The 24,973-nt window shown below is 34.1% G+C and overlaps 1 protein-coding gene across 1 annotated transcript in view; it reads right to left on the reverse strand.

The window, feature by feature from the left end:
- Nucleotides 1-978: 978 nt before the first annotated feature.
- Nucleotides 979-24,973, reverse strand: part of LOC142331949 (uncharacterized) — a 67,321-nt gene continuing 43,326 nt past the window's right edge. The window contains exons 2-4 of the mRNA XM_075378001.1: nt 2,654-2,830; nt 2,237-2,380; nt 979-996 (exon numbers count right to left, since the gene is read on the reverse strand). Of these exons, the coding sequence (XP_075234116.1) occupies nt 979-996; nt 2,237-2,380; nt 2,654-2,830 (339 nt within the window). The remainder of the gene's footprint in view (nt 997-2,236; nt 2,381-2,653; nt 2,831-24,973) is intronic.

The following is a 24,973-nucleotide window of genomic DNA, read 5'->3' on the forward strand; positions in this document are numbered from 1 at the left end:
TTGCTTTAGTGGTGAAAGTTCGGGCGGCCATGTGGAAATAGCGAAGAGGCAGGGAGGCCGACGTATTTGGGATGCGGTTTTGAGCCGGGTCTGTACCGGAACGGAACGGTGATCTCATTGCACCGGTTCTAAATTTCGAACAGTTGCCCATCTCTCGCCTTCGGAGGAGGCTTTACAGCCTAGTGATGGAAGCATGGCAGCCAGAATGGCACGGCACGAGTAAGGGAAGGTTCTTGTATAGATTTATACAGGATCTGGGAGGATGGTATGCCTCTCCTTCGTTTTTAAGGGCAACGGGAGCCCAAGTGCTCCCATGTAAATTTAAACCAATATTTGTTTCGGTTTCGATTGCCCAGCTCTTGGAGGGGGGCTAGGACTCAGGCCATCATGGAACTTAGAAGTCAAGGGGCAAATTGGCCACTCATAAGCGGCGAGTCAATGTGGTGGGAGCCGCATTGTCGGACCGTGTGGGAGTTTCTTGATGAGGTTGCTTTGTTCAACCGACATCAGTAGTTTACCTAAGGGAAAAGACTCCTGTAGGAAGCTAACCGAGAGATATGACTGCTTACCAGCCAGATTAAGGCTCCAAGCGCTTTAATGGTGGACAGGTACTTGCTGGCATTCAGCGGCCTAGGCGTGGCAGCGAATTGCTGTCTTTGACAAAATAAATTTAATTATCTATAGTCATATATGTTTTAGTAGTTGACGGGGTGCGCCTACCCATTTTAGTGATACATGACAAGTAGGCGGTGGACACACAAGCGAGTGGTGTATGGTACCACGCTTATTCCGCTCACGCTTTTAGGTTAGCTCTAGGAGCTAATTAGGACACAGATCGCTAAACTGTTTCGTGGCTCAGTAGCCGTTTGTGGCACATACATTCGGTATTGTGCTTTAGGGCGATCGAATGGGGTGGTGGCGGGAGAAATGCCAAGCAAACCAATCATCTGCTCTAAAACTTCATTTCGTATCTTAATCTTAATCCTCTCCTTCCCTCTGTAAACAAGTTTGAAAAAACCATTAATATGATCAATCCTTTATATATAGAAACTATTGAGCCAAATTTGAAGAAAATCGGTTAAAGCAATCCTGAGATATAAGACCAAAAGCGCCGCGACTCACATACGTACATATGTATGTCTTTTTTGTGATAGATGAATTAATTGGACTCTTAATACGTAAAGATTTGCAAAAATTCTCGATACCCTATTTATGACATTATCCCCGTACTTTTCCTTTAATATAATATTCTATCTTCGACGGGAAAGTAAAATTGCTAGTAACTTAATATAAAAATTCTTTCATAAAGCTAGCTTCTGTACGGAAATTGATTGTAATTCATATGAAACAAATGCATTAAGTGAGATTGGAATTTTGTAATATAAAACAGGGAATTCAACTGTCAATATTGAAGAATACGTGACGGTAATGAATGAATTCTTTGTAGAAGCCCTTTCTATTGATGAAATAAGTCAGTCGGAAGAATTATGAAAATAGTAAAGAAGTAAAATAAAATAAAACAGCAGAAAAAATTAACAATTTCGTAATGGCATTTGAAAAGAGTAACAGAATTATAAAAAGTCGTTATTTTTGTTTACGTAGTTGAATTACGAAATAATATATTAAATATTAAATAAATAAATAAAATTTTAACGGGTAAAAGTAACAAATTAAAGAAAAAATAAAAAAGTAGTTTAATTTAACCTTTTTTTTTTCTTCTTTTTTTTTATGAGCGTAAACGCCTGGGCGTTATCATCGCCCGGAATTTTATTAATAAAAGGGTAAAATAACTCCAAAATAATAAAGTTTATAAGGTGTACATGTATTATTAATCATATAATTAAAAATTTATTAAAATAAGCCAAGAAGGAAAAATAAACTCAAAACTAATACCACAGACGAAGTCGATAAAATATAAAAGTTAAAATAATCGAATAAAGAAACTATATAAAACTTACCTAATTCCGATGGGTTGTGCAAAAGTCCCTTCCCCGGATAGTTAAATTAAATACATAGAACCAAAAAAATCAAAATTGAAAGTAAAGGTTAAAATTATTAAAAAAACTCTTCTAACGGAAAAACATATATGATAATATTAAACTTTTTGCAGTAACCTGGTACTATGCAAAAAGAGAAACATCCGGTCCAAAATTCCGTTATTATTGCACAATATATCACGGATGTTTCTGGGTAGTTTAAACTGACGACGCAACGCCGCATAACATATGCAGTTCACGAGAATGTGGTGCACAGTCATGCGGCAGTTGCATCGTGTGCATAGTGGTGGGGCTTCCCCTGACATTAGGTATTCGTGTGTGATCCTCGTATGTCCTAACCGTAACCGGCAGAGGACCACTTCCTCACGACGAGATTTTCTGCAAGAGGAGCCCCACGGCAACACTGAATCTTTAATCCATCGGAGTATATTATCGACGGCAGTCGCCCAGTCACTTTCCCCCCTTGCTCACAGTGGTTGTTTTATACGATTGATAAAATCAAAGGTAGTAACTCGGCTGGTGAAAGGAGGTTGAATACACGCTTCTTTAGTAGCAAAATCTGCTATTTCATTACCTAGAATCCCTACGTGGCAAGGGATCCAGCAAAACCTTACCTCTCTGTTGCGTTTATCTAACTCAGCGATTGTATCATAAATGTCAATGACGACAGGATGTTTGGAATAAAAGTTTTCTAACGCCTGGAAAGCACTGTAAGAGTCGCTGCAAATAAGAATGCTCCTATAGTTAGGGCTAACGATATTTAGAGCCTTATTTATAGCGAGTAGTTCTGCGGTGAACACACTCGTAATACCGGGTAGGCCAAACGTATAACTCTTTACATTGATAACAAAAGCACAACCAACGGTACCGTCTAGTTTCGAACCATCAGTGTATATCACCGCGTCTGGGTTCGACTTGGTGAGAATAAACTGAAACATCTGCCGGAAAACAGTAGGTGGTGTTGATTTTTATTTGTTGTAGCGTTCTTAATAAAATTCACTTTTAGAGAAGCGTATCACACAGTACACGACAATGTACATGCCGTAAACGTATTAATGGAAAATAGACAGAACAAAATTCATTAATAAATTTTTAATACTCTTCTAGAATATTTATGGTTTGTTCACTCCTTTAATTATGTGTCTGGCAGTTTATACAGACTTAACTATTATTATAAGTGATAAACTATTTTATTAATATTTAGCATAACCATCAAAAAGCTTTTGTATAATTCAAAACCTTATATCATTAAAATCAAAGGCTTAACCTTCAAAATCTTAAGTTCGTTTAGAATTGATTGGCTTCATTCGATATTTCTTGAGGAAATGAAAATGCCGATCCCTGCAGAGAAAGACAACCCGTGTGTGACGATCCCGGTTGCCACAGACCCCCTACGATTCCTATCCCTGTTGGGCCTTACCGAATGCCATCTTTTAGACCCTCTAAAGTTGATAACACAACACAGTTATCAATTTGCCCTCTGTCAGGATGCCACCGATGCAAAAAAATGCCTCGGCAGTTATTTCCATCTGTCGAGATTGGTATTTCTATCTGTAAGTTGTGTATTTACACACATGACCTCCTGCCATAACTTACTAACCTAAAGTATCAAATTAACCGATTCGCAAAAGCGATCTCCAAATCTTCCTCTAACACCGAAGGTTTCACACAAAACATCTTCCCGTATGTAACTTCAATTAGACTATGCGCTCATTCATGTCTTTAAACCCCAAAAATACTATTTTAATACCAATAAAACAAGTATTGATCACAATAACGACAATTTTATCCCGTAATTCAATATTCTCAAAGTACTTTTGATTTACTTAAAATGAAACAAATTCAAAATTTATTAAAGCCTCTAATGAAATACATGACAAGATCTTATTAGATAATAGATAATAAACAATGTTTAAGCATTCCGTATAATAAGAAAAAAATAAGAAAATTTGTTACAAAACTCTTACCGACCCGATTTCATTTATTAAACAACGAATAATCATTAGAATTGTATTATTTCTGTAAATGTGATATGTTTTTTTTTTTTTAAATAAAATTCTAAATTAATAAAAGATTTTGATAATAGAAATGTAGTGTCTTACCTTTTTTGATATTAGTATCATTTTGTTAAAAAACAGTTTTATTTATATTACACAAATTTGTTGTTTTTTGAGCGGAAGAAATGATATCTGCGAGACTCTTACCGTACGGTTTACAATTTCATTGTAATTTTTTTGGATATCACTGCGTTTTGTTAGATTATTCTTTTATTTTTTTTGTATGAATTACTGATTGTTATCTTATAGATTTATTATTAATATTTATTGCTTTTTTAGAACTAACAAATATACTTTCTTTTTTTTTTTTGCCAATTTATTTTTTGTTAAAATTCATATTATTCACTTCATACCATATTTTTCCTTTTATAATAAAAGTAGTACAATGATCTTAACGAATTGAAAACCCGTGATGTAATATCACTTATTACTTTGTAAGTGTAACCTTCGAGTTTTACCGTATCCGTGGAGACACTTTTTATATTATTACTAGCAGACCCGGCAATGCTTCGCTATTGCTAGATTTGAATATATATATATAGATTAAATTAATACAATTGAAAGTTTGATAAAACAAAAAACAAGAGCATTACGGAACTTCACAAAGTTAAACATTTCCCTTATACCCTTTCTCCCTTTATCCTTTCCCCATTTTCATTTTTATTATATTCCATTTCCCTTTCCCCAATTTCCCTTTCTGTTTACCAATTTTTCCCTTTATCCCCATTTCCCTTTCCTTCCATAATTTCTCTCTCCCTTACTCCCTTTTCCCCTTCCTGTTTCCCTCTTTCAGTATTTATTTTTTCTCCGTTCCCCTTTCCGTTTCCTTTTCCCGTTTTTCGTTTTCCCCTCTTTTCTTTTTTCCATTTTCCCCTTATTCCCTTTTACAATTTCCCTTTTCCGATTTTTCCCTTTCCCCCTTTTTCCCCGCGCATAAATGGGTCCAGTAGTTTTTTTTAGTCTATAATGGACATACACATATCGGAAACATTGAAATGGGATTGTAAAAATTTAGTATAGCGTGTGTTGCTTTTACATCCAACAGATATCGCTGTTGTTAAAAAAAGTATGTTTTTACCTGTCACAGGTGTGACATCTATATAATAGTAGGTATATAAAAACACGCGCGTATTCGAATGCATCGTTGTGTCAAAATTTCAAAGTAATCGATGAAATTTTTCGGTGATTTAAGATTTTGAACAAACGAACATTTACATTTTTATTTATATAGATTCAACGATTTTTTTTTTACTTCATCATTTAGTTCAAGTAGTTCTAATTGTAGAATAAAAATTTTATCAATCGAATTTTTTTTTATGTAACAAATCTTTGTTGCCACATTTGCAATACTTTCCTACTGTTCATGGTGTTTGTGTTTTATTAGCATAATGTAATAAACTAATACCCTTTATTTTAATGAAGTGATAGGAATTTTAAAAAATTGTTTCATCGTCAGTAGTTTCATTTACATAAGAGAACTTATTATTAAAACAAGCTGTAGTTTATTTTTCTTTTAAATCTTATTATTTCAAGTTCATTATCAAGTTTTTCTACGCTACCTAGTACTATCAAGTACTGCTACCTAGCGGCGCAATTCGGTAACCCACCTTTATGACGAAAAGTGACATATTCGAGTCCTGAGGTTCATTAAATGGAAGAAAAAAGTTTTCTAACAAAATTCGAGATATTTTTGGAAGAATTCTTTATTAACAATCCAATTGGATTGAAATGTAATGTTTTCATGCTTATTTTTTTTCTCATTTTCATTTCACTTTTAGGTTAGATCATGTTTAGAACTGTAAATATAGTTTGTTGACTTCACCGTGCCGTCCTGTTCTGCGGAATCTTACCGGCGAAGTTCTAACGATATTTGTGATTTTTCTGTAGTCATTTATATTTTTAATTATTATTGAATAATTCTCGTAGAAGATACGAGGGTAATAGTTTATAAATTTTATAAATACACGTAAAATAAAATTATTGATTACCTCTGTTGATGATGACCTTTTGGCAGTATAAATTAAAAAAAAAAAAAACTTTTATAAAAATATTCTACAATGTAGAGATTGAAATAAACAATACATTTTTAAATAGTGGCGTTGAATATGATAAAACTAGGTATATCTAAAATCAGTTCTACCTGTTACCACAATTAATCATAGACCAAAACACTCATACCACCAAATATATCGACATAATATATAAGTATGATAAATAGAGATTAAATTATATAGAAGAGTTAAATAAAAATTTAATAAATTATTTAACGATTGAAAATGTGTATAGTATAAAGGACATTAATAAATGTCAATTTAAACTTAGTAATATATGTATAATAAATTATACCCTCATGGTATGGGTGTTTCTCTTAAAAGGCGGCTGAAAGTAATATATTCTGGCACACGCTTTCGAATTACATTTTCTTCTTTTCAGAATAATCATAAATTATTATTAGATAATTAGTCATGTAGTTTACGACGCATACAGTTTTGATTACTTGAGGGTTATCATGGCAATGGCCGTAGAAGTCGTTTTTATTAACCCAAATAAAAGCTTAATAAAATTAATTACGTTTTTAAAATGTAATTCAACATAAAATTTATGATGAAGCAGAGATTTTTCTATGAATAAACTTATAAAAAAAAAAAAAATAGTAATTAAGAAAGTTGTATAATAAATTCTTTTTTTTGGATTAACATCAGTTATAATACAACTTTTTTTCTTTCGTTATGGCTGCTTAAGGATCACGTAACAATTTAATTTCCTTCTCCTTTGTTATTTAGTTATCTTCCAATTCTCTTTAATGTTGTCGATATGGGTTTTTTCTTTTTCTCGGACCATTTCGTTTTAGTTCTCTTACCTTTCCTACCTTGGAAACCTTCTATTTTTCGCACTTACCTTGGTAACACATCTTTTTCTGTTGTTTCTTTATAGATCTTTTTTTGAAATCACAACTTTTACTTACGTAAAACGTTTTTATTTAAATAATGCTGCTGTGATAAAGGTTTTTACCCAATATTTCCTTATTATAATTCTTCCAAGTAAGAAATTATTTTCGTTTTTATCACTGGAGTAGAAAAATATACTGATCATGCCGTCAACGTTTTTTTTTTTTTTTTTTTTTTTGTCTTCAGTCATTTCACTGGTTTGATGCAGCTCTCCAAGATTCCCTATCTAGTGCTAGTCGTTTCATTTCATCCCTAACATCTCTACATCCTACATCCTCTACACCCTACATCCCTAACAATTTGTTTTACATATTCCAAACGTGGCCTGCCTACACAATTTTTTCCTTCTAACTGTCCTTCCAAAATTAAAGCGACTATTCCAGGATGCCTTAGTATGTGGCCTATAAGTCTGTCTCTTCTTTTAACTATATTTTTCCAAATGCTTCTTTCTTCATCTACTTGCCGCAATACCTCTTCATTTATCACTTTATCCACCCATCTGATTTTTAACGTTCTCCTATAGCACCACATTTCAAAAGCTTCTAATCTTTTCTTCTCAGATACTCCGATCGTCCAAGTTTCACTTCCATATAAAGCGACACTCCAAACATATACTTTCAAAAATCTTTTCCTGACATTGAAATTAATTTTTGATGTAAAAAAATTATATTTCTTACTGAAGGCTCGTTTCGCTTGTGCTATTCGGCATTTTATATCGCTCCTGCTTCGTACATCTTTAGTAATTCTACTTCCCAAATAACAAAATTCTTCTACCTCCATAATCTTTTCTCCTCCTATTTTCACATTCAGTGGTCCATGTTTGTTATTTCTACTACATTTCATTACTTTTGTTTTGTTCTTGTTTATTTCCATGCGATAGTTCTTGCATAGGACTTCATCTATGCCGTTCATTGTTTCTTCTAAATCCTTTTTACTCTCGGCTAGAATTACTATATCATCAGCCAATCGTAGCATCTTTATCTTTTCTCCTTGTACTGTTACTCCGAATCTAAATTGTTCTTTAACATCATTAACTGCTAGTTCCGTGTAAAGATTAAAAAGTAACGGAGATAGGGAACATCCTTGTCGGACTCCCTTTCTTATTACGGCTTCTTTCTTATGTTCTTCAATTATTACTGTTGCTGTTTGGTTCCTGTACATGTTAGCAATTGTTCTTCTATATCTGTATTTGAACCCTAATTTTTTTAAAATGCTGAACATTTTATTCCAGTCTACGTTATCTATATCTACGGTCTATAAACGCCAAGTATGTTGGTTTGTTTTTCTTTAATCTTCCTTCTACTATTAATCTGAGGCCTAAAATTGCTTCCCTTGTCCCTATGCTTTTCCTGAAACCAAATTGATCTTCTCCTAACACTTCTTCCACTCTCCTCTCAATTGTTCTGTATAGAATTCTAGTTAAGATTTTTGATGCATGACTAGTTAAACTAATTGTTCTGTATTCTTCACATTTATCTGCCCCTGCTTTCTTTGGTATCATGACTATAACACTTTTTTTGATGGAAATTCCCCTTTTTCATAAATATTACACACCAGTTTGTATAATGTATCAATCGCTGCCTCACCTGCACTTGCCGTCAACGTAACAACGTAATTCTTAATATGTTTTGTTTTTGTATTAAGTATTTATTTGTATAATATGTTCAGAGTGATTCACGAAGAATGTAAAAGATTCTCAAGATATGATCTCTACTGATGAAAGTAGAGAAGAAAGTTCATATAAACATAGGTTCAGAAATGCTTCGTTAGCGAGGTCAGCTGGTGAATTATTTCTGTGCCTTCAACAACATTAAACCAGATTGTAAATTCTTAGCCCACCGGACTGGTCTAGTGGTTAACTTGTCATCACAAATCAGCTGATTTTGAAATTAAGAGTTCTAACGTGCAAATCCTAGTAAAGGCATTTACTTTTGTACGGATTTGAATAACAGATCTTGGATAGCGGTGTTCTTTGGTGGTTGGGTTTCAATTAATCACACTTCTCAGGAATGGTCGAACTGAGACTGTAAAAGACTACAGTTCATTTACATTCATACATATCATCCTTATTTATCTTCTGAAGTAATACCTTACGGTGGTTCCGGATGCTAAAGAGTAAAAGAGAGAGAGATTGTAAATTCTTGACGATTGAATTAAGGTATAAATTTAATGGTTTTATAGGAAATCTGACTTGAAAAAGGTTTTAAGTGCAGGTTTAGAACTAACTGCATTTTTAGTAGTTTTTGAGAAATCTGGTGAAAAAGATTGAGATGGAAAAACACCAAATTTTATGTTTGAAGTAATAGTACATTTTACCATGAGCTTTTAATGACAGTCATTAATGCACGAATACGAAGTATGACTCGTGTCGTAAACTTCGCAAGAGTGCATTAATGACAGCTAAAGAGATTCGCATACCGTATTTTTTCTACAGCTGAGAAAATGGTATTATCGATTTAAATCAATGATAATGTCGCACAATAAGTTGACACATTTGAATTTTTGATTCGTACAACATATCATACCGAATCCAAACATATCATACCGTGTTTGTGGAGAGTTCTTTTACTGCATGACATGTACAATATGACCGCCGTTACGCTTAACTATCTCTTCCAGGCGAACGTGTACATTTCTGATGACTCTGCGACACAAGTTCTCTTGAATCTGTTCACACAAATGAACTATCCGCGCACGCATTTCCATAAGATTTGCAGATCTTAACGGAAAAATTTCTCTTTTAAACATTCCTATAAAAAAGTCACAAGGATTTAAATCCGGGCATAAACGTGGCCAAAAGAACCTCCATTGTAGCAGCCCGGATAGCGATTTGAAGTCATGCGATTAACAAAAACTGTATTTAAAAAATCCGACACTACATTAGCGATGAGGAGTTGCACCATCTTGCATACATCATTGAGTATCTACAGAAAACTTAGTCACAAGCAGTTTGGGTAATCATTCCTTAACATATATAAATAGTGTTGGGAATTATCTGTTTCGTCGAAAAACACTGGCCCTATAATCCGTGATTGTGTACACCTGCCCAAATGATTAAGTTAGGCCAATGTTATTTTTTATGTACGATTTGTATGCTGCTATCGCCCAAAATCGGACATTTTGTTTGTTAACAGTGCCATCAATATGAAATTAGGCTTCGTCCAAAAACCAAGTGTTGAACAGAAAGTAATCTTTTTTCTTCCGACCACTGTGCAACTCTTAATCTTTTTTGTTTGTTAGGTTTTGTTAACTTATGCAGGACATCACAACCCCGTAGTGGAAGACACCCGCCTTGTGACGTTTCCGGTCGCCACACCACCCCCCATTTCTAGCCCTGATGGGCTTTAACGGGAGTCGTCTTTCGCCCTTTAAACTTATTGAGGCCAGTCAATTTTTATGGAAATAACGTGAAGTCACGCCTTAAAATTCTTCGTACTGTACGAAGAGATATTCCCATTACTCGTGAAGCTCGCCGCGTTGAATTAGGGCCGGACTGTGTTATACGGAAACGAAGTGCTTTGATGTTATCCGTAGAACGAACGGGAGCTTTTTTAGGTAGTTTCTCTTCTTTTACGCTGTCTTCTTCTCAAATTTACGGTATAAAGGGAGAATTGTGTTTTTTTCTGGAGTCCATCCACTGTTAAATGAGCTCATAATTGTCGTGCGAGAATTTCACTGTAACACTTTTTGATTCAGCATGAAGTACAACTTTAGCGCGCGTGAATTAGACAAACGTCCTTGATCGACCAGTTCAAAATAACTGATGCCTTATGAAATCAGAAGCAAATACAGAAACTAGGAAAAATCTAGCTGTATTTTCAAGAAATAGCAATTACGCATGTACAGTGTAAAAGACTAGGTAAAAACATTTCTTTATAATCAACTGTAGATCTCAACTTATCGTGCGCCACCCAGTACAATACATTGTTTACAGAATATTTATTTTTTCTAAAATACATTAAACAGTACATTTCTGTAGCAATAGTTTATTAGTAATAAGTTCTGCCTTTTCATTACCATCGATCGGTATCAAAGACATTTTTTCGTTAGAATCTGACGTAATTAACAAAAGGATAAACAATAAAATATAGAAACTTAACAAATAAAAAAACTGCTGATACATAAAAACAATACTCGCTTCTGATTGATAAGCGGTTGAAAAGAGTAGGCTTTTGTTTGTTTGTTTGAACATCTGTATCGTAAGGAAAATCTGTTTCAAAATGACTCTCATTATGTTACAGGTTCCAGCCGCGTAATTCAAACGTTATTACTATACAACTGTAGAAAAAATAATTTTATTAAATTGGTAAAAAATTTTTTTTTTTCTAATATTGTAGAGAATTTGATTCTTACCAAAATGGTACGAATAAAATTCTCATAACTATATAAAAACGTGAGAATTGCGAAGTTTATTAAAAACATAGTGGATGGGATAACATTCCACTTTTTTTCCGTATACAGAGTGATTCAAAGAAACGGGAAATTTTGAAAGTTGTCTTGGTAGCCGTGGACGATTGGTACCACTTGATAAGTGGCGCCAGTCTCTCTAACCTAACCTGCCATTTAGTTGTCATGGATTCTTGGAGCGGTGCGCAACGTACATTTGCTGTCAAAGCGTTTTACAAAAACAATGACAGTTGTGGAGGGAGCGCGTAGAGAATTTCGCCGTCATTTTAATCTGGGACGGCACGACCGTGTTCCATCAGCACATGCAATTAAAACATGGATATCTAATTTCGAGGAAACCGGTTCGGCAATGAAAAAGAAACCTCCAGGCCGTGAGCAACCCGTCCGTACACCACAGAATGTTTAAGCTTTACAAGATGCTGTCACACGAAGTCCACATCGGTCAATCCGTCCTCTCTCAGCATCTTTACAATTGCATAGTTCAAGTGTTCGAAGAATGTTAGTGAAGGACTTGCAATTCCATCCGTACAAGTTGCACGTCGTCCAGAAATTGATACCGAACGATGCAGTTGTGCGAGCACAATTCTATAATGTAATGCTTCAGAAGATCAATGATAACGAAGAATTTGTTCACGAACTGTGGTCAGACGAAGCGCAATTTCCACCTCAGTGGATTTGTTAACAAGCAAAATTTCAGATACTGGGCACAAGAAACTCCTACGCAGCTACACCAGCGTCCGTTGCACAGCCAGAAAGTGACCGTGTGGTGTGCTATGTCATCTAACGGTGTTATAGGCCCTTATTTTTTTGAGGATGACAACGGTCTTGCGATTACAGCGACGTCGGCTCGTTACGTAGCCGTGCTTGAAGCCTTTGTTGTGGAACAACAAAAGAGATTTCCACCGATTCTTAACACAGCCTGGTTTCAACAAGACGGTGCAACGTCACATACTGCACGAATATCGATGGCAGCTGTACGCCGATTGTTTGGAAAACGTGTCATTTCACGAAACGGTGACATTAGATGGCCTCCTAGATCGCCTGATTTCTCAGCTTGCGATTACTTTTTGTGGGGTCACCTTAAAAGCAAAGTGTTCCACAGTAGACCTGCTACAACGGAAGAACTGAAGGCAAAGATCCGAGAAGCAATTGCGGAAATTCCAGTCGAGATGTTACGTCAAACCATGAACAATTTAACGAAGAGACTTCGTGAGTGTTTACGTAGAAGAGGAGGTCACCTGGAAGATGTCATCTTTAGAAAATAAACTAAAATGTATATATCCTAGAATGGCAACATTTGTTCAATTACATGAAATAAAATTCATATTCTAAAATTTTTCATTAACGTTATTTAATTTTTTAAATTTCCCGTTTCTTTGAATCATCTTGTATTTAAACTCTTATTTAGTTTGTTGTCTCCCAAAAACCGTGATATGATCTAGTGGAGGAGAAATTCCTTTTCAATCATGGATTATAAAAGTTTTGGTAGCTCTAAATATTTTTAATCGCAGAAATAATAATCTGGTGTAAAATTGAGGCACCATATAATTTTTAAAATAAAAATAATAAACCTCGATGTAATATTCTACTATGATGATTAGGTGAGAGGAAAAAGAGAAATCGAGCTTTATTTCAAAAAAAAAATCACATCTTTCGTTTGAGTTCAAAAGAACTCAAAAAAGCAAGATCTGACAGAATGAAGAAGTATTGGGAAATAATCAAGAAAAAAAAAAGAAAAGAAAAGACGAGCCAGAGTTGACTAAAGTGGTCCACTGTGACATTTAAATTCCTCAAAAATAAAAATGTAAATGTTCGTTTGTTCAAAATCTCCGAAAGTTCTTCACCGATTGCTTTGAAATTTTGACACAACGTTGCATTCGAATACGTGCGTGTTTTTATCTACCTACTATTTATATAAATAAGATGTCACACTTGTGACAGGTAAAAATATGTTTTTTTAAAAAAACCAGGGCTATCTGTTAAACGTAAAAGCTGTACTAAATATTTTACGATTCCATTTCAGTGTTACCGATATGTGTGTCCACTATAGACTAAAACACTACTGGACCGATTTACGCTCAGGATAAAAGGGAAAAATCGCAAAAGGTAAACGGGAAAAGGGGAAAATTTAAAAAGGAAATGGAAAGGGGTAGGAGAAAAAAGAAAAAAGGGAAAAGAGGAAGGGGGAAATGGGAAAGGAAAAGGGAATATGGTAAAATGGAGATGGGAAAAGGAAATAGAGAAAGGGGGAAAAAGGAAAATGGAAAAGATAAAGGGAGGAAAGGAAAAAGGGAAAAGTTTTAACTTTGTGAAGTTCCGTAATGTTCATTTTGTTTTTTTTTCAAACTTTCAATTGTGTTCATCTAATTTATATATATATTCAAATCTAGCAATAGCGAAGCATTGCCCGGCAATGCTTCGCTAGTAGTTAATATAAAGAAAGTAATAGTAACTAAGATTTCTCATTTTGAATAATAATAATAAAATTCTTGTAGGTTGTAAATTTCATTATAATAATAATAATATATTATTATTATTATTATTATTATTATTATTATTATTATTATTGTTATTATTATTAACCTTGGTATTAATTTTATACCGTTAGAATGGTGAGCAGAACTGAGACGGATTAGTATTGGTGTAAGGAACATAAGCACTGTTGGAATGCATTTATAGTAGTCACGTGATCCACATCTTCTGCACCACTTACCTAACTATCCCACCACCACACGGCAACCCATTTCCTAATAACAGTTCCTTACATACTTACTGGCTTTATTCTTAACCCACATACTTTATATTTTAACTGACCTATTTACTGGACTTTGTCTGCATTGCATTTTCTTTATTATAATTATTGCTCTTATTTTATATAACTCCTGATTCTTCTAATAGAATAAAACTTCTCCTTGTGCTGTTTTAAGATAATGTAATATTGTCATAGTTCTTGTATATTATTTTATTCTCATTTTTATTATTTTTGGTAAATTACGTTTTTCTTATTATTTTTATTTATGTGTATGAATATATAAACAAATAGATCTTTTTCTTTAATTATTAGTCAGTTTGCATTATTAATAAAAATTAAATAACATTGCATAACCTGTCTTATAATATTTCATTTATTTTTTTAAATCGCTAATTAAAATTGCAAATTTAAAAAAAATATTACTGAGACTACACTTAAAATATTAATTTGTCCTAGGTTGTAATTTATTCTTTATTATAATGATTATTTCTTCATATTCCCTACTTAATTCGGCATAATTTTGTGGTACTAAACTGGTTTCTTCTGTAGAAATATTTAAATCAAAGGAATCGTTTAATTTACTAGTAACTGATCTCGACTATTTTTATAACTAGTTTTTAAAAGTGGTTCCTTTGCTCTGCTCGATAGTTTTTTAACCTTAACGGGGAAATGCCAAGTGCTGAACAAGCTTTATTCAACGACTCGACTATAATACATAGAGGCTCAAATAAATCTTGACATATCGGTTTGCTTTCTGTATCATCTTCTAATTTTGTTTAAGCATTTTGTCTCCGAAATTGAGACGTTTTCAAAATCTTACGATTTGGCGGCCATTATTTTTAAGGAAGGACAGTCAGTAACAGTCAATTTTTTTTATAAGTACTATTAATCCCGAACAGTTAAAAGGTAAAAAACAGGTCTGTTATCCTAAGCCTTTAATTATTTATTTCGGGCTCAAAATTTAAAAAAAAAAGAAACAATTTGTAAACGTAATTTCAGTAAACATTATAAGATTTGATTACGTAACAAAATTAATTTTGAGTACACTACAATGACTTTCCATCTTTACTCTTTCCAAAAAGACTCATTTTTGACCTTTCTATGATGTAAAATAAGAATTCTACAGCTCATGGAAAAAAGTGACGAAACGGCTATTTTTACCCGTTGACAAGTAGGAAAATAGTCTATAATTAAAAAAATTTTTTTTTTTTTTTAATAATAAAAATATTTTTTTTTGCCACTACAAGGTGGGATCATATAACAAAATCATCATCACTATCATATAACAAATATGAAAATAAAAAATAGTGATACAATAAATTTTTTTATGTTTTATAATGGCTAAGATTCGCCTTGAAAGTTAATGAAATTGATTTGTAAAAAAAAAAGAATTTTCAAAACCTAGATTCTCTACTTTACTAAAAAGATAATATATGTACAAAATAAGGATTAATTAAATAAATAATAAGACGACGATACTTGGAGAAGTGGATAAATACGAACGTATAAAAGAAAAGTACAATTAAGAAAGAACAGATAAATAGTCCTTGGACACGTATGAACCCTTCAGCACAAGTTTAAATTACACCACATCATTTAAATATAAACTCTTATTTTTACATATACATATACTCTTTAGATAGATTGATATGAAAAGCAGTACCATTTACACTTATTTAATTACTTCGAAGAAAAGCATGGTATTATTTTCGATCCCATGCTGGGAGTGAAGAGGTGAAAATGAATTTTCTTTACGTTTTGAGGTCTTTTTTTTTTTCTTTTATCTTGTTAAGTACCCCAAGACAACCAGCCTCCGCCTGTTAAGACATAGCATGGTCGCCTTGCAGTGCCGTGGCAGCAGTCTCTGCCCACCCTATCTGCCTCCTGACGGAGGATCTCCCGCCGGGGTCCCCAAAGCCTCTTCAGGGTGAGCCAACCGCCTCAACCGGGCAGCCAACTCCCCCCTCTTCAATGGGGCTACCCTCCCCGTCCCTAGCCTACATGTAGCCGGCACGCCTTCCGCGTACCGCTACCCCCACGCGTTCCCCTCATACCTGAGGGTCCTTAATGCCATCATCGGGGAGCTCCGACTCCATCATATGGGGCCAGAACACCCTAGGCAATAAGGCTACCTCCCTGGTCCCTAATCGTCGCCACGATTCATCCCTTGCCTCTAGAATTTTTTGAGGCAAATTTTTTTTTTTTTTTTTTTTTTTTTTGAGGTCTGAAGAATATAAATAACACGCGCTTAAATTGGAATTTCCTTATTTAATTTTAAAATTCTGTGACTCAAAAATTTCTAAAATTACTTGATCAATTTCATTTATACGAAATTTAGTTAGCTTATAGAGTTGAAGTAAACAAATTGCGCGTACGATTGTTCAGGCGGCCGATTCATAAGCATCTCCTGTAAATCCAGATGTATATAAAAGAAACTATGCGCTAATATATTTTACAAAAGTTATACATATATTTTCAGTGGCGGCTTGTAGCTAAAATTAGTGGGGTTGCTGCTCCAGAAAATTTCTTTCTGGGACTTTTCAAACCCATGAATAAAGTTTTCTGTAAAATAAAAGAACCGAAAAAAATTAATCAAATAGAATAACTGGAAACAGGATAAATAATCTAATTCTACACTTTATCACATTCAGGAATATGGTACACGGTTTAACCGAATAAATAATAAAGTGTGATTACAGATAATATTTTTTAGTATTATTAGATAATAACTTCATAAAATGTCCGCTTAAAAACACTGTAGTCTAAGTGCTTAATTTAAATTTCTATGTACACAGAAACAAATACAGTTTTTACTATTTTACTTCTCTTTCGCCCTTCCAGTGTATTTATGGACAGATTTGGTAATCAAAGAGCCCATGCTTTCTACCATCTTCTGATCACTATTAAAAAAAAGAACTAAACCGCTTTTATATTCCTTCTACCGACTAAACTAGAAAAGGGAACGAACAAGGAACATTTCATACACACGCGGAGTGAAAAAACTACCTTCCACCAGGATCGGCACTGCTGGAGGAGTGACAGTGCTCTCTCTCGCGCTCTCTCTCTCTCGCGCTCTCTCTCTCTCTCTCCCTCTCTCTCTCTCCCTCTCCCTTGCAGCCTCACGTGCAGCTTCCTATGTGCGCATGCGTACAACAACGAAACACCGCGCCGCTTGAACTGCGAAACGCACAGTTCAATAAAAAGATTTTTGTATCTTTATATAAACTGAGGGATGGCTACTGACGTTAAGCTTAAGGATTATATAGTGTACAAGTATAAATAAATAATTAAAGAAAAAAGGACTCATTATATTAAATGTTATCGGTAATATCAAGTGAAAATAGGGGGTGCTGCAATTCCATAGTGCCTATACGCGAACCGCCACTGCAACTGAATGTAGTATAAATTTAGATATGCTCTAATAGTGTATCTGAAGTTGTGCAGGTGAAAATATTTGGTTGAATCGTTCTTGATTTACGCTCAATATAAAGTAGTAAAAATTAGAGTGGGGCTAGTTAGAAGCGTGATTGATTCGTTATGATGCTACAAGTTGAGACATTAACGTTTCTTTATTTGCTATATTTATTGTTAAAAATATTTTTCAGCGTATTTAGAAAGCGATATCAAATATTTTGAAAACTAAGTCTTCTTGCCGCAAGAGATTTCTCTTACTTAACGTTAACGTTCTGCTAGAGTATTAAAAATGAAATTTACATTTGAAAAACTAACACTAATATAATTGCACCTATTTATACACGGTGTCTCATATAAAACGCAACCCAATCTTATATTGGTAGATATTGAAATAATAAAAAGGCATGTGTAATTGTAAATGTAATTTTTATTATTACCATCCATTACCTTACATTTAGAGTAAATGTTGGAAGTGGCCACCATCTTCTTGAATACAAGCTTCAATTCTTTTTACAGCGTTTCTTGCAATTTTTTTCAAAGTTTGTGGCTGGATATTTAATACAGCTTGTTCATTATTGACTTTCAATTGTTCAAGTGTTCGTGGTTTGTTGCTGTAGGCTTTTTCTTTGAGGTAACCCCGTAGAAAAACATCCGCCGCAATCAAATCTGGAAATCTTGGTGGCCACAAGCCTCGACCGATAACACGATTACCAAAGAATTCCTCGACGAAATCAGAAGTTCAACCTTCGTAGTACGATGTCGCACCGTCATGTTGTAGCCGGCAGTGTCTGTCTTCCTCTTCCAAGAGTGTGATAAACTGAAATAAAATATCCTGATATCGTTCTGCATTAATGGTGTACTCGAAAAAAATAGGACCGATTATTTTCTTCCGCGATATCGCGCACCACACGCCCGACTTCTGCGGGTGTAATTGTTTTTCGTGATAAACGTGAGGATTTTCAGCGCTCCAAATTCTACTGTTTTGGCTGTTTACGTAACCATCGTGAAATGAAATCGTGCTTCATCTGTGAAAAATAACGAATCCATAACGTTAATTCCCTCATGCAGAAATCGACGGAACCGTTGACAATATTGTAGCCGTTTTTCTTTGTCGGGCTCAAGAAGTCGATGAACCGTTTGAATGCGATAAAGTCGTAATTGTAATCGTTTGGTCGCCCGATGAACAGTTGATTTAGACAAATTAATTTCAGCAGACAAACGTCTGATCGATTTATTTGGCGAGGCGAGTAATCGGTCTTTGATTTCAGTGACTGTATCTGTATTCAACACTGACACAGATCTTTTGTGTTCCTTGTTATTAACAGAACCGGTCCCTCTAAATTTTGCGACTAATCTTAATACTGATGTTTTGTTAGGAGCTAGTTTATCTGGGTACTTATGGCGAAACAAATCTTGCACTCGCAACCGCTGTTTTCGTACTGAAGTACGACTTGACAATGAAAACACGTCCATCTAGCGAAAACACCATCTTGTCTCTAGCAATACACTGAACATTATGATTGCATTGTTGTTACTATCGGTAGTGTTCTACTGTGTCGCCGCAATGTTCAGATGTTGGAAGAGTCCATTTCAGTAACTAGTAGGGGAGTAAGCTTGAATTTTGAAATTTCATGGATGAGTGATTGATGGGTTTGGTTTTATATGGGACATCCTGTATTTATTTCTCGTCTTTGTTAGCATCAGTTAATGTTGGATTGTTGTAGCTTATTCGTTTACAGATGTTTCTGAATGAAACGTGGAAATAATTTCGGAACATGTTCTACAAATAAAAATAAACAGGGTCCGGAAGCGCTATGTTTTTAATAACAGTTTGCGAAAAATTTCCCCCAGATTTTCTTTTTTTTTTGCTTGATAATATCAACACATAAGCTTGAAGCTTGTGCGTGAAATATGGAAATGGAATTACGTAGCGAATGATACATCTCGGATATCGAGTCTAAAGATAAAATTAAGCCGTACTGAAATTCTTTGAACTTAAATTACAAGATAAATTTTACGGTTTCTGTGGTTTTTGATCTGTAAAATTTAATAAATTGGTTCCAGAATTGCATCTGTCAATTCCCAGAATTGACAGAAATACTGCCAATTCCAGAATTGACAGTATTTCTGAAAAAAATATTACAAAAACAAAATGACAACAGATAAATATTAAAAACTAAAAAAACACGATTGGCAAAATAAATATTGCTCTTCAATATAGAATGATTACTAAATAGGATAATTAAGCAGCGTGCGAATGATAATTTAGCCTTGCATGAGGTGCTCGCCTCACCTCACCACTCTAGCCTCACACACAGTCCCTATGGGAAGCCCGTTATTATTAATAAACAGAAATTTTTTAATTTATTTGATATTAAGTTATTTTATTTAACGTAAATTTAATTCTATTATTTTTTTAATATTATTCATTCGACTGATTCCAATCATTCAGTTCAAACTCAGCTCACACAGTGGTAGAGACCCACAGTTCATTAATTCAATTCATTAAATTTCTGCTTCAACCAGTAAATCTCCACTACTATATATATATATAGTAGTGGAGATATATAGTAGATATATAGTAGTGGATATTCTCACACACACACATATTCTGTGTGTGTGTGTGTGTACGAGGTGCGACAATAAAGTAATGAGACTGATTTTTCTTTGTAAGATGTGGCAACCCTCCAGCTTACGCAGGCACACCATCTTTGACCTTGGTCTATAAGCTACTTCTAGTCCAAGCGGCACATTGATGCAACTGCTCAGTCGTGAGTTCCCTTATTACAGCACAAATAAGTGAACACGTGTTTGTCTCTCGTCACAGAAATGAAACCGCAAAATATTGCGCAACAGTATGCCATTTCTTTTTGCGTTAAATCGGGTGAAAACGCAACGACAAATTATAAGCTTCAGAAGGCTTTTGGAGAGTAGGTTATGTCAAGAGGTCAAGTTTTTCGGTGGCATAAAATTTTTAGTGAAGGCAGAACGAATGTTGAAGATGAAGACCGCAGTGGACGACCATCAACCTTACGGACAGATGTCAACTTGACCAGGGTGCGTGAAATCGTACGATCTGATCGAAGATTATCCGTGAAAATGATTGCAGAAGAACTCAACATCAATCGAGAAACGGTTCGTCTAATATTAACTGAAGGTCTTGATACGAGAAAGATTTGTGCAAAAATGGTCCCAAAAATCTCACACAACAACAGCGAGAAACACGGAAAAATGTGGATACTGCATCACGATAATGCGTCATCCTATACTGCTCTGTCAGTACAGCAATTTTTAACCTCAAAACAAATTTCAGTACTACCACAGCCACCTTATTCATCAGATATCGCTCCGTGCTACTTTTTTCTATTTCCAAGAGTCAAAATGGCGGTCAAGGGACACCATTTTCAAACAACACAAGATGTCCAAAAAGCTGTGACGAGGGTCTTGGAGGATATTATAGAAGATGAGTTCCAGAAATGTTACCATCAATGGCAATGGTTTAGTGTTGTCTCCTTCTTTGAAGGAGACAACACTAAACATGACTAAAACGGTAAGCAACATTTTTTTTCACATCAGTCTCATTACTTTATTGTCGCACTTCGTATATATATATATACAGAGTGTTTCTAAAATGGTGGGCTGGCTATACCTTTTCGGATTCTACTTGTAAAACTAAACAAAGAGTATCCGTAGGAAAAATGCCAATTTCTCCTTTGTTTTCCCACTTTCCGCCATTTTTTTTATGGCGGCCAGCCATATGGCAAACCTTTGTTCGTTGTTAAAACGATTAGCCGTAAGATGTTTAAACTTTGTATTTAAGAGTGTTGTAACATCGAGTTGTACACCTTCCCTCTTGATTGCAATCGACTGGACCAAATGCGTCCAAAAAACCCCAAAATATAAAAACTTTGGATTTTGGACTTTTTCGTAACTGCAGTAATAAGTCCTCATTTAGAACTTTTCAACGATATATCATAAGTGTTAATTATTTTCTTTGGTTCCAGAATTATAGCCAAATAAAGTTTTAATTAATGAAATATTTGGATCTTACAAGGGGAAGGCATATCGGTTCTAATCCGACTTCATCTCCTTTTTTTTTAACTTTTTTTAATTTATATATATTGATTTATTAACCCCTGATTGTAAAAAAAGTTTTACAATAAATAATAATTCAATAATAGCAATAAAAAAATATGAAAAAATATCAGAAGTTATTAATGAAAAAAAAATCTATTTACTTTTTATTTTAAAAAAATGTGTTAAATGTAATAAATAAATATGTAAATATGTAATTTAATAGGCAAACAAGGAACTCCTCTGCTGTCTACTTCAGATATTTTATTATTTATATTTGTGTATAAAAAATATTTTATTTTAATTCGCGTCTTGATTGTTTACTCATTTATCTGTCGTATTTATTTTTTAATTTGTTTTCTTTGTAAAATTTTACATTATAAAAGTTGATACCTTTTCAAAAGGAAAGAAATTAAAATAACAAAAAATCTATCTTCTTCTCAGAACTGCGCAAGCAGTTTCTCTTCATGTAACAGTCTTATTTTTACGGTGAATTTTTTTTTCCATTGACTGCAACTATTTCGTGGTTAATAGTTAAGTATTCAAAGTAAATTAAATCAAGCTGTACTGTTGTTGTTTCTTATTCTCCAGTCATTATATTTAATTTATAATTATACGATCATGGAGATATTAAGTAAAATAGATATGAAAATACATATAAATATATATATATATATTCATAAAGAATTGAATTTTTTTTTTTTTTTTAATAGTCAAACGATCTTAAAACTTCAATCTTATCCATAATTTTAACCCATTAATCATTTTACCTTATTTATTCTATGGTGTAATAGCCGCGAAACGTTTACTTCGTATTTCTAACCCAAACATTAACCAACCTTATTACGTATCTATAAATATGACATAAATTTTAGAAATCCTACATTGATCATTTTAAATAATTCATAAATAAATGTAAACTATGATATTTTCATTAACAGTTTTACTTATAAAAAAATGATTGAAATATATGATGAGTTCGTTGTTTAAAAATTTTATAAATAAAATTTGCCGCAAGGTATCAAATGTTTTAGATCGACCAAAATGAAACTAGTTAAAAAATTGTTTCATTCAACTTGAGTATACATACATATTTTCTCATACTTTTTTTTAATAATGCAGTTACGAGTACGTGTACTTGTGTGTTTGTGTGTGTGTGTGAGCGGGCGCGCGTGCGTGTGTTTGTGATAGATGACTATTGTAAACAAGGAGAGTAAACCTTTTTATAGGAAGTACTTTCGTTTACCTATCGTAAAAATTTGAGTAATATTTGATATTAAACCTTTTATAACCTAAACATCCATAAAACTGTAGAATATCACAATTTTTTTTTTTTTTTAACTCATATAGTATATTATATTCTCTTGTATTTAAAAAAATGTAAAAAATATTACATGACGTTTAGTATAGAATGTTGCTTGACCTTGTTAATATTGTATGATATTATTTTATAGAACTCTCATAATTGTCCATTACAAATATGTTTTTTTTTGTCTTCAGTCATTTGACTTGTTTTGACAGAGATAGAAGAACAATTGCTAACATTTACAGGAACCAAACAGCAACAGTAATAATTAAAGAACATAAGAAAGAAGCCGTAATAAGAAAGGGAGTCTTACAAGGATGTTTTGAAAGTATATGTTTGGAGTGTCGCTTTATATGGAAGTGAAACTTGGACGATCGGAGTACCTGAGAAGAAAAGGTTAGAAGCTTTTGAATTGTGATGCTATAGGAGAATGTTAAAAACCAGATGGGTGGATAAAGTGACAAATGAAGAGATGTTGCGGCAAATAAATGATGAAAGAAGCATTTGGAAAAATATAGCTAAAAGAAGGGACAGACTTATAGGCCACATATTAAGGCATCCTGGAATAGTCGCTTTAATATTGGGGGGACAGGTAAAAGGAAAAAATTGTGTAGGCAGGCCACGTTTGGAATATGTAAAACAAATTGTTAGGGATGTAGGATGTAGGGAGTATACCGAAATGAAACGACTAGCACTAGATAGGGAATCTTGGAGAGCTGCATCAAACCAGTCAAATGACTGAAGACAACAAAAAAAATAAATAACCATGATCGTTAGAAACAACGCAACTGAGCATGAAGCTGAGCATTCACAACTGAAAACAAGCCTCTTTTGCCTGAAATTCCAATATCGCTGAGGATTCAGCAGTATCTTACTGTTGTATCACGTCTAATCATTTACGAAATAACACACTGAATTTCACAAACAACAGGGTGTCTGGAGTATATATCTGAAAAGCGAAAGGGTATGGAACAATTTTGGTGGCTTTCTTAGATTCTTATCCCTACGGATGATGCCTGATGGGATCTGATGCTGTTATAAGACGTATAGGTAGAATAGCAACCCGGATGGCTAGGGACCCGCCTGTGATTGCTTACTTTGCATGATAGGCATTTTGGCGTCGACCCCCCCGGTTAGCAGAGACATTTACTGTTAGGATGAGAATGGATGTGTGAAGAACTCTGAGATGAAGCTGCGGTGTGGAAAGGTGTAGGCATTGACCTCGCTCTCAAAGCAGATCATAGCAGAGATAGATAGGGTATGTTTTTAATAGAGGCTTATTCAATTTTTGAACCAGTTTCTCGATTTTTAATTAAATCAAGAAGACTTTTAGTAAATTGAATTGTAGGACAAAATTCTCATTGTTGCGTTCAACACTTGTTTTCTTGGTATGAGGATAGTACTTTTGGTATATGATCTGAGTACACAGTCTTATTGAAGTTAGGTATGACAAAAAATTTTGTGTAAAACCTTCGGTGTTAGAGGAAGTTGCGGGGATCGCACTTCCTCAATTCAGTTAATTTGATAGTTGAGGATTGTAAGTGGTAGTGGTTGGAAGAGGCCATACGACTGCGATAGTAGATTCCATAAATACAGAGTTATCATAAAAGAATGGTGCGGTTTCAGTAATTCATAGGAAAATTGTAGGGAAATTTCTAGATGTTATATTGGTATCCCTGAAAGCCTCCAACCCAAAAGTTTGCTTATCAGCAGTTGTAGCCACAACGTCAGTTCTTGTACTGTTGTTACGATGAGTTTAGTGAGTTACTATGTTCTCGGATAAAGACAAAGCAAAGTGTGTTTTATTGATGGCCGAATTAAAATCCGTAATTTTAGTTCAACGTGCGTTTCGACGTGAATTCGGAAGAGATCCGCCACACAAAAATAACATAACACGTTGGTTCACACGATTCGAAGAAACCGGATCGGTTAAGAAACAGAAATCAACTGACAGACCAAGTGTACCGGACGAAACGGTTGAACTAATTAAAAAATCGACAATTAGAAGTCCTGGGAAG

This window comes from Lycorma delicatula, chromosome 11 (genome assembly GCF_047948215.1).
Source record: "Lycorma delicatula isolate Av1 chromosome 11, ASM4794821v1, whole genome shotgun sequence".
In the NCBI taxonomy this organism is placed as follows: domain Eukaryota; kingdom Metazoa; phylum Arthropoda; class Insecta; order Hemiptera; family Fulgoridae; genus Lycorma; species Lycorma delicatula.